General features: G+C 38.4%; 1 protein-coding gene across 1 annotated transcript in view; it reads left to right on the top strand.

Moving 5' to 3' along the window:
• The window catches only part of VAV3 (vav guanine nucleotide exchange factor 3), a 145,014-nt gene that overhangs the window by 78,669 nt on the left and 47,326 nt on the right, over positions 1–19,019 (top strand). The window contains exons 16-18 of the mRNA XM_030953354.1: positions 6,596–6,697; positions 7,813–7,913; positions 16,136–16,158. Coding sequence (XP_030809214.1) covers positions 6,596–6,697; positions 7,813–7,913; positions 16,136–16,158 — 226 coding nt within the window. The remainder of the gene's footprint in view (positions 1–6,595; positions 6,698–7,812; positions 7,914–16,135; positions 16,159–19,019) is intronic.

Below are 19,019 nucleotides of genomic sequence, written 5' to 3'. Positions count from 1 at the left end.
AAGGGTGGGCAGCTGTCTCACTGCACTGTTATGCAGAGCCCATGGCTGCTCCACAGCCTGTTTCCAGCCCAAGAAATTGCTGCTGTTTCATGTTACTCAGAAAACTGCGGTGGGATTGCTGCTGGGGGAAGAGAAGGTTCCTCTGCTCTCCAAGATGCCAATGCCACTGAGCTGTGGCAGACTGGAGGAACATCTCTGGCCTCAGTGATACCTGAGAGGTTTTTCATCAGTCTCTAAGAATGACTTGATTCAGTCAACGTTCATAAGGCCTTTGCTTGCTCTGTATTTAACAGCAGTGATCTGCCCAAGGTTATCTGGCTCAGCACCTGCTCTTGCTTATACCCTCTTGTTTTGCAGCCAATTCACTTTTGAAAGGAACATTCTTGATCTGTTTACAAAGGGTTACTTTTGCATTTCTCTTTGTGTGAAACATTCATTCCTTGTTCTCCTCCACACTCTGTGATTAAGCATGGATGTGCTTCTTGGGTGCATGTATCTGAGGAATACCAAACTTTTTCACAGGATTTTTTGTCTCCTGTAATATGTTTTCCTTTCCAGTTTAAGGAGAAAAAAACAAATTTAATTTAAAAATACTTGAAGATTGGGAAAGGGAAGTTGAGTTTTTAATTAAGTACTCCAGAGCAGCAATTTTTCAACATTAATTGAATTGTTTGTAGTGGGTTTAAGCAACACCTTTTCAGTGGCCTAGACTCAGGGAGGGGGAGAATCTGTTAAGGTCTTAATTGCGTAAGTCAAGCTGGTATTGAAAGGCTGCCAGGGAAGCAATAAAAAGAAATGGCCCTTAAAATACAGTGAGCAAGAGATAACTGGTCACTAGTGGAGGACAGCACTGGACCTTGCAGGTTGTTTTAACTGCAGTTACTAGTTGGTAGCATTAAATGCAATGGTAAATAGGTTTATAATACGAGAAAGAAGTGCTGTGTTCTGAAGTCTCCTTCCTTTAACTCCTTGCTGGAGGTGAAACCATAAGATGGTAGATTTGCAGTGCTCACTGGTGCTGAATAGCTTCTTGTTGCTTATTTTGTGCTACAAAATTGACATTCCTAACCAGGAGCCAAAGGCTTCATGTTCTATTTGCTTCTACTCTTTGCATTTTCATAATGCCATATTTTCTCTTTTGTGCACTCTTTTTTAGTAACGGCCCCGTGGTTTTCAATTTATTAATTTCCTATTTAATATTTAAACTTGCTGTAAGGATGTAATTAATCTAACAAACGTAATACTTAATTTTATCCCTTGATTATATTTCTGTTAGATTTGGCAGCCTGTAAGTTTTCAGTAGTATGTCCATGCAAGACAAATGTGAGCCTATAGTTCTTGGTCTCCAAGGCTAATACTGAAATATCTGAACTGCTAAACATTCAAGGAAATATATACATTCAAGGAAAGTATAGAAGCATTTCTAAAATAAGAGTACAATACTTTCTTCATTTTTAATAGATTTAGAAATATGTCCTTTCTGGAAATGAAGACTTAATGGGATTAATGGGATTTTAATATATTTATTTTCCACCTGGGAAAATAGGAGGAAGGTGCTATATAGTGAGCTATCTCTCAGCTTTTTATTTATTCTCTTGGGAAACATCTGTAGTAATTACATATTTTGTAGAAAAGATTGTGTTTTGTGGCTTAACTTTCAGTAATTTTCCCAGTGCATTTCATTTTGTAAGCCCTACCTGTGTGACAGTAAAAGAAATCATATTTGTGCCTACTCCCCCAAAGATGATGTAATTTATTTGTATTTTATTTGTTTATTCCAACGTATTGTGAAAGGTAATCTGTGTAGTTTTCCTTGTAGGAAACAAACATGAATGTAAGAATGCTGATAAAACTCTAAATTGTTGCTATAAGAGAGCCAAATGCCTGTGGTCTTCTACTGCTCTTCAGACCCATGCTGATTTAAATGTCTTCTCATCAGAATATGGTTTTGTTATGTAAGGAAATTAGAGTAACAAACCTTATTGAAGTTGCTTGATACTAATGATGTACACTTCACTGCAGATACACCTTGGCAACACTTTAGATCAAAGATAATCAAAGTTCAGATTTGTAAAATAGAGCATAGGACTTAGAGAGTTGGATATGTCAAGATTGCCAAGGTTTTTTTTTTTTTTTTTTGACTTGAGCATTCGTCTTTTGATTGTGACATATTTGTGTTTGGGGGTTAAGCACAAGTTTTAAGTCTTTGATGTGTTATCCCAGCTGCTAGTGTGAGAAAATTGTAGTTTAAAGTGTTTGCTTTTTTCATATGAACAATTATTTTGAGGCAGGATAGTCAAGAGAATTTATTCCTCGCTCTATAGGCATAGGAATAAGCTCCTAGATGTCTTGTCTGACAAGACAATTTTGGGCTATCTATATCATTAGTCTGTGGTCAGCTGTGCCATTAATCTAGGCAAAGATGATTACTGGAATGGATTTTGCCTGCAGAAGCTTGTGGGGGCTGGTTGATAACATGACACTTCCTGACACCATTTATAAAGGTGTTGCATTATGTGGGTGGGATGAGATTGGCCTATGATCAATTTACTCTTCTGAAAAGAACGAGTCAGTAGAAAGAAATGGCACTGCAAATGCAGAGGGAATATTTTTAGAATGGGAATATTTCACATGCACAAGGAGTGCTCCAAAGGCTGATGATATGAAGGGCAATTGAATAAGATACCTGGGTAACTCTTTTCTACACTGGACTTTCAAAACTTTTAAAACAAAGGGACTGCTCAGAGATGGAGGACTGACTGAAGATGGCCATTCTGCCCCTGGAACTGTGGCTCCCGTGGCTCATGCAGAGACAAGAATTGCATGTCCAAGTGACACAGACTTGTGAGATACACACCTGCAGGTCTCCGGCTTGGTGGTGTAGCAGTGAATTGGTCCCAGTGGGACTAATATTCTGGAAGTAAATTGGAAAGAGAAAGCTTTGCTCAGAAGGCTCAGGGGCAGCCCAAGGACATTGCAGTAGTGACGAGTAAGTCTGGTTATGGGGTTCCAGCACTGTGCAAGAGAGGATGCTTGTGGTTGTCCCTTATAAAACCTCTGGTGCTGAATTGAGGAGAGAATTGGAAAAATTGTCCTAATAACATATTCACATTGACATTTTGTCTCTGCTAGAGTGGGGAAGTTAAAACTGCCTGGAGAGAAAGTAGAAGAGACAAAGGGAAACTACTTTTCCCTCCCCACATTGCTGTGACTTGAAAAAAAAGTTTTACAATATAACGAGGAACCTGTTCTGTGTCACTATTTACTTCAGATTAAGTATTTCTGGTGTATGGGTGACTTCCTGCTCTGGCCACTCATCAAGATTGTTTGACAGCAGAAATAGAAAATTTTTTTTGCTGCCTAGGGTACCTCAAAATAGCATTGGTTGTGGTAGGAGGGACTGAGGAGTCTGCAGGAGGGCTTGGCTGTCCCACTGTGATAGTGAAGGAACCCAGTGTAAAACCCAAAATAAATGTTGTTAATATTTCAATACTTTTGAACTTTGCTAACAATTACATCTGGCTTTCTTTTTTTTTTTTTTTGTCTCCAACAATAAATCCTTCTTCTAAAGAGGAAAAAATATTAGGCTCAAAATTAATATTGACATAAAGACTCAGGGTTTTTTCTGTCTTGCAATATGCCCACTGGTTGGAAAGTAGAAGAGAAAAGATTATTTGAGAAAGATGAAGTGTTCACTTTACTGTGTTGTGAGAGTTCTGCTCTCTCTTCTGAGGATATCAGTGTAAGGCTTCCATGCTGTAACCAAAAGAGCTTCTTTATGGTCGGACATGGCTTTGAAAAGTTGCATGTTATGCCATGACTATTTCACATTATCAGCTTTATTTGCTGTATTTAAAAACTCAAAGTATGTAATTTTTGGTTCGAAAGGTTTTGTGGGGAAAAAATTCCTATGGTCCTTGTGGTATTTGGACTTAGTCACAGATGAGTTGTGCTTAATCTCTAGTCGTAAACTTTCACATATCAATCAAGTTGGTTTATTTTTGTGTTGTATTTGATTTTGGAAAAGAAATATATTGAAAACTAAAATATCAAGCTCCTAGATTCATTATGTTTGTGACTTTACATTTAAGGGCTTGCTGCTCCATACATGCTGCTATAGTGCAGCATCTCAGCCTTGTCTGATATGATGTGTGATGTGACGACAGAGCTGGATTTGCCATAATGCAGCATTACTGATCTGGTAGCAGAATGTGCAACAGTCTTCTTGCCCACAGCACTGCACTAAGTGTTCTTCTACAGAGCTTTCCTTATTCTAGCTCTACATTTGGAGCAGACAGCACACATTGATTTTATTTTTCTGGGTTTTGTTGTATCACTAATTATCTTTCCATGCTGGGCTTCACTTTACAGCACTCTCTCTTCAGAGCAAGCAATTTCTTACTTTGCCCTGTTCTTTTCAAATATTGCTTTTAATATAAAGAGGAATGAATGCAATGCTTCATGTTTTTTCTGTTAATAGGAGGTATATTTTGAGTAGTTCATGTGCTTCAATCTTTGTGGAATATAGCCTGAGAGAAGAATGAAAGAGAATTTTTACATATGGAAGAAAGTTGTGTGGTCACATCCATGTGTTAAACTACTGTCTATATAAGGTTGTAATGTTTTTGTCTTTTGATTCACTTATGCTTATTATTTTTGAAGATTTATTCTGTTCTAATTAAATAAATGGAATTTTTTCTTTGGTTAGTTCTTGAAAAATGGTCAGGTTGTTAGGTTTAATTTGATATGCTTTCACTCTCATGAGTCTTGCACTTTTGGCTTATACTTTGAACACAGTTCTGCAAGATGTCCTGGTCTGAACCAAATGGTCAATAAAAATGAGCTTTTGTTGGGAGTGAGGTACTGCAACTTGTTCTAGGGATTTTTCAGGATTGCTTGGAGTGTAGCCTAAGAAGTTTTGGCTGCCCTCTGGCAGACACTTGAAATACAGGCTGCACCGAGTTAACAGCCAAAAATTAATAATTCTTTTTCTCCTGATTTGAAAAGTTCTCTACTTTATGAGATTAATTTTATCCTGCTACTGTACCTTCCTGCTGTGGATGGGTAGTATGCACACCTGTTTCAGTTAGCAGTTGTGGAATTGACATCTTGCATGTTAGAGCAGAAAGAGAGACACAGGTGAGGTAGTTAAAACAGTTCATATTGTCAGGTTATTCTCAGGCATAGAAGCAAAATTCCTTTTGCTTTTTGAGTACAGTTTCATGTTCAGCATGCTCATTTTCAGCAGGTGGATTTCAAGATGGACCTTTCTGACGCTGGGAACTTAAACAGATTCTTTGAATAGTTTTTTGTAAGCCTTTTAATTCCATCCAAGAGAGAGTGATGCTTGCATGGTTATCTATGTTTCATTGCAGTTTTCTGGCTGGTCAGTGTTTTAGTCTGGAAGTTATTTATAATACATAAGAATGAAACTTATAAGTATCTCCAACTTTAATGGAAGAATATGTAATTTTCTATGTTGCAAAAAGCTTCTGGTTTCTCCTTTGAGTACTGTAGATTCTTGCATTCCTGCCCTAATTATTTTTTCCTATTTTAATTCCTATACATCATGCCTTGCTATGTTTTTGACAGAAAAATACCAGAAATTTATGGAGTCCTAAGTATTCTAATATAAATAATAGTAAAAAATTAGTTAACCCTTACTATATTTTTTTTTGTCTGATACAGTCTAGATTAATATTAAGTTATGTACCTAGCATTTCAGCATTACTGATTTTGACAGTGTTAAGGTAGTTTGGGGATCTTATTGAATTAAAAAAAAAGGAAAAAGAAATTAATTGAAAATGCCTATTCTTCCATTCAGTCTCGGAAATGGGACAGATGACAGAAAAAATTGAATAGATTACTTAATAAAATTTAAATCTGAAAACAGTAATTGGTGCAACAAATGATGAATGGTTTACATTTAAATTATACTTCTGCTTTTAAAAGGGATCAGTAGGGAAAGGAAACAAAACACAAGTACAGTAGTGGACCAGTGCTTTGTACATAAATGTGATCTTTGGAAATCAGCCTGCTAGTAGTGTGTTGGTATCTTGGCAGTGTGGATAGTGATCTTTTGTTTAGTTTACTGTGTGCATTTACAGCTGTGGGCACTGTGCAACACATTTAAACAAGCCTAACCAAACCCTGGTCAATATTTTCTAATTGCTTTGAAAGCACTCAGGTTATCCAGTATCTTGCTGCATAGTTATCACCTAACTGTCCTAAATTTGCTGCTAATATTTTCAAATATGGTACTTCTCAGGCTGTGAGCTGCTTTTCCTTGTGCATTCACATACTAAAATATTGTTGAGAATGATCCTACTCAGATAAGAATAAAAACCAGATGTTTAATTTTCTATTTATTGTCACGGCTAAGGTAGTTACAGGGTATATTTAAGAAGTCTGCATAATAACCATAATCCAGATTTCATTTCAAGGTGTTTGGTAAAGTCTGTACTTCTGGTTCTTGTCAGTGAAAAACATTAAAGTCTAAATAAAACTAGTTGTTTGGGGATTAAGGTTTCCTGCTGTGAATGTTGCCTCATGTTGTAGATTTCATTTAATGCAAATTTTCAAATTTTGTTTTTAGGTCAAACATCCGGCCAGACTATGCAGACACGAGCTTTCATGAGTTCAAAATGCACACCTTCAGTCGGGTGACATCTTGCAAAGTCTGTCAGATGCTTCTGAGGTATTGTAAAGGGTTTTTTGGGTGGTGGTCTCCCCCTTCCTGCCGCTATAAGATCATGCTGGATGGGACTTTGAGCATCCTGGTCTAGTGAAAGGTGTCCCTACCCATGGCAGAGAGTTTAGATAATCTTTAAGATCCCTCCTGTGATTCTATGTTGCATATTGTTGATAGTCTGAAAAATGAAGCCCACAGCATTTTAGCAAGGGCATTTGAGTGGGGGTGGTGTCTTTAAGTACAGGCATGAAATAAATGAACTTCAGTTATGTTCCTCCTTGTCATTTTTTCTTCCTTTAGCTTTTCCTGACTAGTCAGACTGACCTGTATTTTCAGAGATTTTTAAATTTTTTTTTCCCTTCAATGCAATACAGTCTAAGTGACTGTGAACAGTGGTGCGGACCTTCTAAACTTAAAAGTCAGGAGGGCTAATTCCTGTCTTTGGAGCAATGTGATTGAGTTACTGGGTCTGCACCCACTGCTGATGCTAAGGATCAGCTGTTGTGCATTCAGGACACAGCCCCTAGGATGCTGCCTGGGTTCTCCATGGGCCACCAGCTGGGTATTCCCAAGTGCCCTCCTGTGGTACAGAGACATTTAGAGGAAGTAGCAGCTCTGAGTATTACCTGAAGTGCCCATGATATATGTGTTGTAAAAACTGCACAAATTTAAAGTCAAGAATATTTGCTGTACAGCCTAAAAACTACTTAATGCTTAAATAGACATTCAAACTTACAACTCTTGAACTGGATGCTGTTCTTCATGGTGCATAGGCAAATTCCCACTGAGATGAGGTGAAATGTAGAACTGTAATGGGATGGATGCATAATGGTACAATTTCAAGTGTACTGTTCTGAAGGAGCTTTGGCTTACATGGAAATGGAGGCTATTATTCTACTAGTAGTCTGAAAGAACTGTCTGGTTGTGATTTTGAAATGGCTATTAGTGACAGAAAGCAGATGAGCTGCTTGTTAGTCAATTGTCACTTTTTCTCAAGCCTTTAAGGAGTATCATTATGCAGAACAACAAATGACTTCTAGTACCTTCTGCCATGTCTCTTCTGTCCTTTATGTGTGGAATTTGTCACCTCTAATGTATCACTACCTAATTTTATTTTACAGGGGAACATTTTATCAAGGCTATTTATGTTCTAAGTGTGGAGCTGGAGCACACAAAGAATGTTTAGGAAGACTAGACAATTGTGGCAGGGCTAATTTAGGTGGTAAGTCATTTTAATTGTTAGAATACAATTTTTAATTAGGACATAAAACTTGCTAGATATAATTAAGGTTTAATTTACCTCTAATTTGTGTTTATTGTAACATGCATACTTGTGAAGCTACCATTTATAAGCACAATTAGAATTGCATTTAGGATTCATACGGATTTTTATTGCTACTAAATTGAAATGTTCCAAAGCAGGAGAGAACTGTTACAGGTCAAACCAAATTTCTTCATCAATGTTGTATACAACAAGGAATTGCTCTCGTTTCAGTTGTGGACTGCTTATATATAACCCCTACAGTACAGCGCATCATCTATCATCCTTGTACTTCTCCCTTTATGTCAATTTTCGTATTTTCCTTTCAGTTCCTAAAGCTGTTTGTGTTGCCTCAGCTTCCTCTTTCATCTCTTTGGTTTCCATGGTTTCTGTCCACTCACAATATTCACAAAAAGGTGATTGATGGCTCTCTGCTTCCCACACCTAAGAACTATATTTTTTCTTCTTTTAATCAATTGCTCTGAGAATTTCTTCTTTGGCCACTGTCACTTTGCACTTCCCCTATTGTTCTGCTCTTTGGGACCTTAAGGAATCTTTTGATTTCAGCTACCATTTGGCCTCCCACAAATAACTCCAAAAATCTGACATCTTCCTGTTCTGCTCAGTATTATACCTGTAAATCTCTTTCTGACATCATCTGGCTCTCCCACTGCCAAAGCTCAGTGTTAGCCCCCAGCACTGGCCACCCTTCCCTTCCCTGTACCTGCTCTGTTGGTGGCACTGAGTTTGTTACACTATTGCCACTGTCATATAATCCTAGTGCCATTTTTGACTCTTCCCTCTGTCCAGATTCTCAAATGTTCTTTTTTCTAGGGATTATTTTGAATTGCTGTTCTGTTTGAAAAAGAAAAGCCATTGGGGGCACATAATGATTTCTGGAAAGTGGAGTTTTATTTGTTGGGGAAATTTCTAGTCATGTATCATTCTCACTTCGTTAAGATCTTTGCATTCCTTTTCAGAATTATTTTATAATAATTTGTGAAGTTTCTTATATCTCACATACTTCATATAAGCTACTACAACCTCTTCCCTTGGGTTATTTTCTTTTTGACATTAGTATCTACAATCTTTGTAAAATGCTGTTGCAGAGATATTCTCTCTCCCACTTTTGAATTATATGATGACTTCATTCACTGCTCTTTATTAAGCTGCTGTTTCCAAATTTTGACTCTAGCTTGCTGTTTCTTTCAACATTGTGTAAGCTTGTTTCTTTGTCCCTGTGTGCATTACTTCGGACTTCTGCTTGGCTTGTGGCTCTCTGTGCTAATTACCTGTCCCAGTCTTCCATGAAATCAACAGGATGGCAGTCCCTGAATTTTGCTGGAGTCAGTAAACTTCTTTTTCTCAGCTGCTTTTCTGTGTTAGAAATCTTCTGTGCTATCCTCCAAGTCTGAACTCTTTACAAATAATCTTTTTGTAGATCTAAAAACCATACAAGCAGTCACAGTAATTGTGACTGAAACACTTTTTGGAACACAGACTTTTCACAGAACCTCCTGCAGATATTCTAAGGAAAGTAAATATTTAAATTATCTTAAAAATTGAATGTTTTAAAGCAGTTACTTGAAATTAATAGAGTGGAAAAACAAACACATATTGTTTGTTCCAAAAGAACTGTGTTCTGTGGTACAAACCACCCCTACTTCCATTTTTTTTCTTTGTCTTGCTCCTTTTCTTTTAATCACTTCTGTATTTATATTTTAATTGGATAGCTGGCACCCCAGGAGGCAGGAGCTTGTCTTTCTGTTCCTCTGTAAATATCTATGGACACATATGGTGCAACATGCATCAGTAAGAATGACCATAAATGCCTAGATAAGATCTGATTTCTTTTAATTTTCCTGCATACTTAAGCAGTGCTGTAGACCTGCTAGAGAGAACAAAATAACAGTACAACAAATCACATTCCTCCTTCTTTTTAGTGGAATAAATTATAATTTTAAAAATTCAAAGAAGCAGAATGGTGGTTTGGATTTTACTTTAAATCATTTTCCTGATGTTTGTAGAATTATACTGTACTGAAATTGCAAGCAAGTGGATTGCTAAGATCCTTTTTGTGTTACGTGTTTTGGTTACATCCATGTGTTCAGCCCTCTGTCTTCTCTTCAAACTTCACTTTCTCTTCTCAGTCTGTTTTTTCTTCTGTGCAAAGACTCTGATTGCTGTAGCTCTCACACAAGACCAGAGAGTTATGTATGTCCTACCTGCTCCTGAGGCAGAAGGACAGGAGGTGCTGAGCTGTGTCTTTCCTTAGAGTCTGCTCTGTGATCATAGCTGCAAAATCCAGCTCTGAAGTGCAGCTCGTGCTGTACCTCCCCTTCCTTTAACAAACAGTGAGCATGGAAAGGACAAGGGGTTTTGCTTACCTAGCTAAAAATGTCATCCCTCCACCTGATAAATGGACTTTGGCCAAGGAGTAGGAAAGGAAATCCTCAGGTTTTTCTCTACTGTTTTTCACTTTTACTCTTTATTTGCCTTTTTGAAGAAAGAAGTGTTGATTGAGCAGTGCTGGCCGTTCATAATGTGCACAGACCAGGGAAAGGTTTGAGGAGCTTTACCAGTCCCTCCTTCCCTATGTGGGCCTGAAAGGGATGAGACAATGAAAAATCTCTAAAATATTGATTAGTGCAACTTGAATTATTTTTTTTGGAGCTGTCCTTTAACTATTCCAGAGATATAATGAGAAATGAGGTCTCCCATAAATTATCTTTCATGCAGAGATAAAGGCATGCAGACATAAAGATATAATGTAAAATTCAACATCTTCACTGCACTTTGTGGAAGTATGCTCTCTAGGCACAACAATCTAACATGGTTTTAATTTTGAATACTTTTCTTTTGAAATATTTAGAGAAATTAATTTATGATAAATATAATATTTTATAGCAGTGTCATTTGCTGCTACTGTGGGAAATGAGCAAAGTCTTGTACAACAGCAAAATACCTGGAACACTTATTGTATTGCTGTGTTTGGGTTGTTTTGTTGTGTTGGTTTGGTTTTTTTCTCTGCACATTTTTTTTCTAGGGGACTATTATAGCCTTTTTCACAAGGTATAAGGTACATGAAACTTTTGGGAAACTGCACATTATTGTTCCCCAGTCATGTGGTATTAGTTATGGCCACAGACATGGAATATATATCTATATATGTATAGATATATGTATTTTCTGTTTAATATGGTGTTCTTTCATTCTGCCAGTGCCATTCCAGATGCTTCACAGCAAAGTGCAAATCCTCTGTGTAGTAGACAATGTCCAGGAATGATGCTCCTTGCTTGATCCTGTTAAACTTTCTTCCTTCCTTTTTTGGTGTTTGAAGAGTTTTTACATCTTGCTAATGCTTTTGCATTTCCCTATTTGGAGATGTCCCACTGCAATTCAGAGTGTTAGAACAGTGAGTTCTCTGTGAACATGTGACTTCAGGCTTTTGTGAGAAGTCTTGACTGACTGCTTCTCTATGATAAATTATTTTGACTTCTTAATGGTGTATTCTCTGTATGGAACAGTTCCATTTTTTAAAATTATCTTTTTATAAGTGTAATTTTTTCTATGTTTCAAATAGTCTTCATTCCTGTAGACCTCTTGTACTTCTAGAGGCTTGTTTGAAAAAAGGTGATCAGAGTTCAAAGCACTGCAGTGGGAATATGCCATTAAGTTTCTCAAAGGCATTTGAATTTTCCTCGGCATTTTCTGGTTTTGTAAAGTTTAAGATTCTGTTTCCTTTATAGACCACGAGCAGATGTTTTTGCCAGCCTTTCTGAAATAATGCTTAGAACTTTCCTGAGTGGATTAAATCTTTTTAAATTTCATTCCAAGTCGCACTTTGTGAAAATTCAAAAGAGACACATCCAAAGATAGATGAAACCTTTTGAATGACAAAATTATTAAGTGTCAGATTTAGATGATACACTTATGAGAGAAACATTGACAAAATCTGAAGATAAATTGCTGTGTTCTCTTGCTATGCCTTATACACAAACATATGCCAGTTCTTCAGATGTTTTGCTTCAAAGAAGGCCAGTTCAGCACATTGTAGAAATTTTAGTGATAAAAGATGCAGAGTTAATCAGTTGAATTAATAAACAGAACAAAATGTTTGCATTTAGCCCTAGGGTTTTCTTGGTTGCTGTTCCTGCCCTTGCTCTTCTAAATTAGCAGTGCTGGTTGAAGTCTTCTGTGCTTGTTTCTGTCATTATTGATTTAACAGTTTTTTCCCCCTAAAATGCTGTCCTTTACAGCCTCAAATACTCCTCTACATTTTCATATATTTTACTTTTCTGCCCTATCTCTTAATTTTTCTGTGATTTGGAATCCTTGCTAATGCTCTGATGAACTCCTTTGAGTCTTAAACAGACTGTATGAAATCCTTAAACACAAGGATTAGAAAATGGATGGACATATTTCTGTCACAGGCCATTTATAAAGACATACGTGGTGTTCTTTTCTCTGCTGGCTATGAGGGCATCTCCCCTCCCTTGTTACATCTGGCTTTTCAACTGCATTCCTGCGTCTCATTTCATGGCTACAGAGCAATTTCACTCCTCTAGTGATGCTCACCCACTGGCTGGAAGGGTTTGTGTCTGGGAATGCTTTAGATTGGGGCCTTGGGTAAGCAACAATGGGTAAGACATACCTTTAGTAGCCAAAGGGAGAAGCTGTATCTCTTGTTGTGCCCACTTCTATTGTGCAGTCTGTCCTGTGTCCCTTGCAATTTCTTCAAAGGCCTCATAGGATTGATAAGACAGAGTTACTCTGCCCAGAACACACTGAAGAACTCCAGTCTGTTTCCTAGTCTAAACTAGCAGAATTAACAATTCATTTTTATTTCCAGACTGGAATTTTTCCAAGTCCATCAAATTAAGTTGAATTAAGTATTTTCAGGCAAATGCTTGCTGGTTCTACTGACTATTGAATATTTCAATTAGAGAAACCACCAATGATTCTAGAATCTGAAAGTGTTTTGAATATTTAAAATATAGTGCCAAACCCACAGAATTTTCTTCTCTATATTGCTTTTCCCAGGGAGTGTTAAAGGCGTGTCTCATCAGGTCAAAAATAGATTAGAAAAACATTAGCTGGTCATTTTTATAGTAAATCTTACTTAATTTATGCATGATTTCTTTCTCATTTGGATAATTTCATTTGAAAAGGTGCTATATTTCTTTCGATGGAAGTTTCTTCAGCTGTGAGATGAACTAAAAGACAATGTTGGCATATGAATGGCTTAAGTTTAGAATTGCTTTCATACAGTAATGTGCATGCCCAATGATACATCCATGCTGTTCATGTCCTAATTGCTTGCTACAGCACATTAGAGATTATTCATGAAAAGCCTGTGGTCTTGACATCTCAAAAGAAACCAGCAGCTTTCACTATTTACGTTTTTGCTGACTTAATAAATAGTTGCAAAGTTGCTGGCTCCTCTCCAAAGCTCTTGTGTCAACAGAATTGACAAGTAAATGCTCAAATCTCACAAAGTTCATTGGAGTTATGCCACTTTTTTAAAAACTGCAACAGAGGTTGAGCTGTATTGCTTAACTAATGATTCTTGCTCAACCTGAACAAAAGCCAGTTAGGGTGCTTGATATTTTTTAGGGTCCTGCAGTGTGGTCCATCTGGGTCACATTTATGATTTTGTTCTAATTGAGTAAGGACTGGCTAAATGACTGGAAAGGAACACGTAGTCCCACGGCTCCTTCCAAGGGATTTAGTTTATAGCTCCTGCATTTTAAATATTTTGAGTTTTGTTTTAAAATAGAAAGGTGAGTAGTTTATTACATATACTTTTTTTTTACTCTCCGTTTAGTTAGCATGTAGATCCAGATGCTCTGTTGCATCCCTGAAGAGCAGCTTACTCCTATTTTTTTAGCTCTGTTCCCTCACTTACTGAGAGCAGCTGCTACTCCTCTTGCTTCTGTAGTAAAATATAATTATCAAAATGTGACTCACTGGTAATGTGGCATCAGTGAATAAACAAGAAAAACCCCAAAACTGTGCTGAACTATGGCATTAATTGACTGTCAGAACTGAGGACTCACTTGATGATTTCATTGGCACACTGGTGCTGAGCAGAAACTTGAATTAAACTTGTCATGTGTAGAATATCTGCTGGTAGATCTCCTCAGGCACTGCTTTTTTTTTTTTTCCCTCCTAAAAATAGAAATGAAGGTTTTCTTGGTCTTGTACTTGTATAATGTTTGGAAAACAGGTCTTTCATAAGGACATAGTACAAATATTTCAATACAGAATATTCTGAAATACAGGCATATTTAAACTGTAATGAAATAACAAGTCTTAATTTTTTGAATAGGCTTTTAGGTATAAATACAGACACTGGATATTATTTTCTATTCCCGAAGTGTTAACAGTGAAACCACAAATGGCCTTTTGGTCCATCAGTGCTGGTTTTCTCTTAATCCAAATCCAAATTTATTTTACATGAATGATCAGGAGTATTTGTTCTCTTCTTATGTAGTGATTTCTTGAACCCAGTTATTCAGTTATTGAAAGTTAATCACTGAATTTCCTAATTATTATAAGAACCTTTGGGATGCCATGATCACCAAATGGAACTTGTTCATCTAGTTGGACTGGGGATATTTTCTAGAGGTAAAAATAATATTCAACAGCAAAGTTTAAAAATCAGATTCATTCATTCCCTTTGGAGGATAGAACAACATTTCCATTTCAACTTTTTGATAAATGGCCTGCTGAAATAAATCTAAGTCTTTAGAATATAGAAAAGAAACAAAACCCCTAAGTCTGGGATAGACGTTTTGGCCTCCTTTGCAACTAATTACCTATATAATTTGCCTTCATGTCAAGTCATTCATAGTGCTGAGATCAAACATTCAAAAGAGGAGATTTTATTCAGATTTTGGCAAAAATTCTGAAAGACGTGTCAGATTGTAAAATACCAAAATTTTATTGAATTTCAGCAGCACTTGGGCAACTAATTCCCTCAGGCTGCTTAGGAAATCTCAACAGACTACGTGCAGCTCCTCCTTTGGGTGGGCTTATTTTTGTTCTCTTTGCTCACTCTAGAAATGCAAAGGGATCCCTCTGGAAAGGTGACAATCCCAGAGGAGCTGTCGGTGGCGGTGCTGGCGCGGCACTGCGGGTGTACGTGCGCGCAGCGGTGCCAGCACTGCGGGGCTGTGCCCGCCCAGCCCAGCGCGCAGCCGCGGGCTCGGCCCCGGCACGCCAGGGCTTCTGCTTTCCCACACTCACTGCCTCGTGGAGCCTTTCTTTGTGGAACAAAAGTTAAAGTTCATTTTTTGTTTTACTGTGGGCATGCCTTTCTGTTCAGAAGTTAGTGCAGCAAAAGTTTTCCAGTGTCCTACAGTGCACAGAGACCAGAAACATGCAGCTTGTGCTGGGCTTCAGCAGTTTGTGTACTGTGAGAGGCAGACACAGGCAAATACAGCTGCCTGTGCTTTGGTAAGGCACCATCCCAACATCTAGAGTGCACCCAAATACCTGCTATCAGATTAGACATTTAAAGGACATGTAGAAAAGATATCTTTTGTGCCGCTTGTGACGTGTGGTGGTATGTATGTAGTGAAGTGTTACTGGCTTTATTCAGTCTTTGTGATGTCCCTCAGGATTTTTTCCCTAATTTTTAAGTAGTACCAGAAAATTTATAGTAAAAGCAGCAGTGATGTCAGTCTGTGGTATACTAATGCAATGCTGAATTGAACACGAAACATAGAACACTTTGAAGTGAAAGGTATACATTTAACCTTGATACACCTTGTCACACTGTGAACAGACAGGAAAAAAAAAAGGCGTGAACTCGACTTGCAATCAACTGTAGCTTTGAGTCCCCAACGAGGCAGTATTAATGCAGCATTTTTGCAGTGTTCTCAGGGTTTGCCAGGGTGGTGTCCCGACCTGCCGTGCAGCTGCTGGAGCGTGCAGGTGCCCTGCAGCCGGAGCCAGCCCGGCCATGGGCGCAGCCCGGCGGGGCCAATGAGCGGCGGGAGCGCGGCGGGGTTTGCACAACAGTACCCGGCGCGCCCGGGCTCTGGGGCGGCTGCACAGATAGGTGGCAAAGGAGGCAGCAGGGTTTTCTGGTACACACGCAGCACAGGCTGAGATTGCTCTGTAAAAGGTGCACAATTTGCAATCAACAATAATGCCAATTTTTACTTATGTTTCAGAACACGGAAACGTGAAACATGAGGTAAGGATTCCTTTTCTTTTGCATGTGATGTTTGTTTTGTTGGTGACATAAGAGCTCCTTATTACTCTGTGTACATGCTGATGGAGAAGATATGTTTTTCTTCTGGGTTTGCAAACAGATTTATTTAGAGTGCTGTAGAAGTTGTCTAAGCAACAAGGTATTAATGATTAAATACAAATGTCTTCTGCTCCAAATGCGAGTTAAACTTGCAGCAAAATGACAGTGCTGAGAGCACTGAAAGGGGTGGAGATGCTTTTTTAAGCTACAGGTAAGAAAACATACATTGCTTCACAAGTGGTGGTTAGATCCTTACTGTTCCTAGACAAAATCTGGCTGTAGAGTTAAAGTATTCTTTTTTTTTTTTCTCTGCTGTGCCAGAGAACTCTGGGGTGATGAAGGATTGACAGGGCAGTGTTTGCCTCTTCATGTGAAAAGACTATGTTTGCAGAGGTATCCTGTAGTATGGAGTTTATGTAATCTGGAGAGATGTTAAAATGGGACCTGAACAGAGGAGCTGCTGTGATGCACATACTGTGGCTTGCTGTCAGCCTAGGAAGGCTGCAGGCCACCCTGGGTTGTTATTTTTTGGCCAGCTCCTGGGACCTCTTCACTGTTTTGTCTGTCCCATCTGACAAAATAGAGGCAGCACTTCAGACCTAGAGCGTAATAGCTTCTAGCATGTATTTTAGATCAGAAGTTTATGGTAATTGCTTAAATGACATGCCAGTTATGAGCAGCATGTGAGTATAAATGTTGCTGCTGCTCTCCATAAGCATGAGTGTGTTTGATGCTGTTGCAGATAGGGGTAATGGGGAGGATGTTATTGCTGACATGGCTGGTGCAGGGCTGACCATGACTATGCTCTCTGATGTTTGAGCTGTTTGGGTGTCACTGTAACCCCAGAGAGCAGTGGGGCTGGGTGAGGGCAGCTCTGCGCCCTCTGGTGAGCTCCTGGCATGTGGGCCCCAGGTGGGCTCCTGCTCCTGGGATCCTGCAGGGGAATTGTGTGGTGACACGGGAGCTCTGGCAGAGGAGAGGGGTGTGCTGCCTTTGCCCAGCTCCTGCCTGTGCCCGCTCTCCTCATTGCATCCTCAGCCATGCCTCTGGCCAGGTCCTGCCCAGTCTGTCACGTCTCTGCCTTGACAGATGTGCTGAGTAAGGGCACTCTAAACTTTGGGAATCACCGTGTGGTCCATTTGCCTGATGCTTTTCCAGTCCTGCCACTGGCAGGCATTACTGGAGAGCTGTGAACAGATCATCTACTGGGTTTAGTAGACAAGGCTGCCAGGCTTCCTAAAGCTAACTGTGGTGACCATACTGTGTCTGGATGAAAAAATAGGTCTACTGTTTTTTTTCTAGTTAGGAAAATTAAGACCGCATTTCTGGACCTATTGATTTGCTACTGCCTGTTGAGTTGATCCAAAACATCAGGATTACATTAATTTTTACCAAGACTCCTATTTAAGTGCCTGTTTTAATTGTCTCTGTGCAGAAGAAAACTTAAGCATGGATGAGGAATTGTCATTTTGAAAAACATAGATTTAGGTTTTATGCCAGTAAAGAATCTACTGGTAATTTATTATGTTTAAGGGTACTGAGCTAATTTTTATACAGCTCAAGAACTATTTCCTTAAAACCATTTTCTAGCCAGTCCTTTGGTGTATATGACTTGAGTTGTCACAGTCCTGTTGTTTTTATTTCAATTAAGCATTTCTCTCTCTCCCTTTGTACTTTTCCGAGTTCTGCCCCTTTCCCTTTCTTGTGCAAATCTGTGGTTGCTCGCCAATCTGCATCAGTCCATATCAGTAACATGGCTTCCATCTATAAAAAACTATAGAGGATATAACTGAGCATTTTGCTTTTATCTAGTACTATTATCTTCATTGTGGTATCAGCTTTAAATTTTTATTCTATCCAATACAGATAAAGCAAAACTTGTATCCTTTTTTTAATTAGACATGTGGGGTACAAAGAGAATATGTCCAAGGACTTGAGAGTTTGAAAGCCATTTTCAAACCAAGCTTTTGATTTTGCTTGCCTGCTACAGGGCTTGGTAATTGGGTTATGCCTCAGGTTACTGCTTTCTGGCTTGCTTTGGTGTGTGTCCTGCATCAGCTTATATCAACGGCGAGTAAATCAGAGCAACCTAATTGTTCCCTTTGTTATGCAATGTGCCTTTCTCTGCTTGGTTTGATTAAAAAATAAATAAATGCATGAATCATCATGCAAGTTACCAGATAAAACAAGTTTGCAAAAGCAGATGAGTAGTTTGCAGATATGCACTATTGCACATTGAAATTTCCAGGGATCCATAGTAAGTGTCTTAGTGTATAAAATATAGAAAATAAATTGATATAGTCTGAATCTTGTCAGAGAGTTTCTGATTTCACACAACTCTGGTTCCTCCAATTTTACAGAGACAGACAAGTTGCTAAATATGTTTAAATACTTGCCCAAAAAATAAGAAAATTAAGCATTCCATAGGAAATTGTAGTTAGCTTCAGTTTAAAGTAGAAACAGTGAAAGTTTCTACCGTATTAAAGTAATGCAAGTGGCTTTGACTGTTGTGTTGGTGGATGTTATCTGGGGCAGATAATGCCAGACTTCATGTTTTTCCCCTGTCTATTCATAAATTATTAAAAAATACATTTGTTCTCAGTATCAAAAAATGCTGATGTATGAACAAACCTTCTATGGACTCAGACTCTTTCAGCCTAGTGTCAGAAAAAATGGGATATATGAAAAAGCCATCAACATTACTAAGAATATTTTTCAAAGTGTGATCTTTTGACGAGATAAAGATAATTGTGTTGGTGGTTGGGGGAAATAACTTAAGAAAACCAGCTTTGCCTAGTAGATTG

Source organism: Camarhynchus parvulus, chromosome 8, assembly GCF_901933205.1.
Source record: "Camarhynchus parvulus chromosome 8, STF_HiC, whole genome shotgun sequence".
NCBI classification, from domain to species: domain Eukaryota; kingdom Metazoa; phylum Chordata; class Aves; order Passeriformes; family Thraupidae; genus Camarhynchus; species Camarhynchus parvulus.
This window is presented reverse-complemented; position numbering and strand designations above follow the sequence as displayed.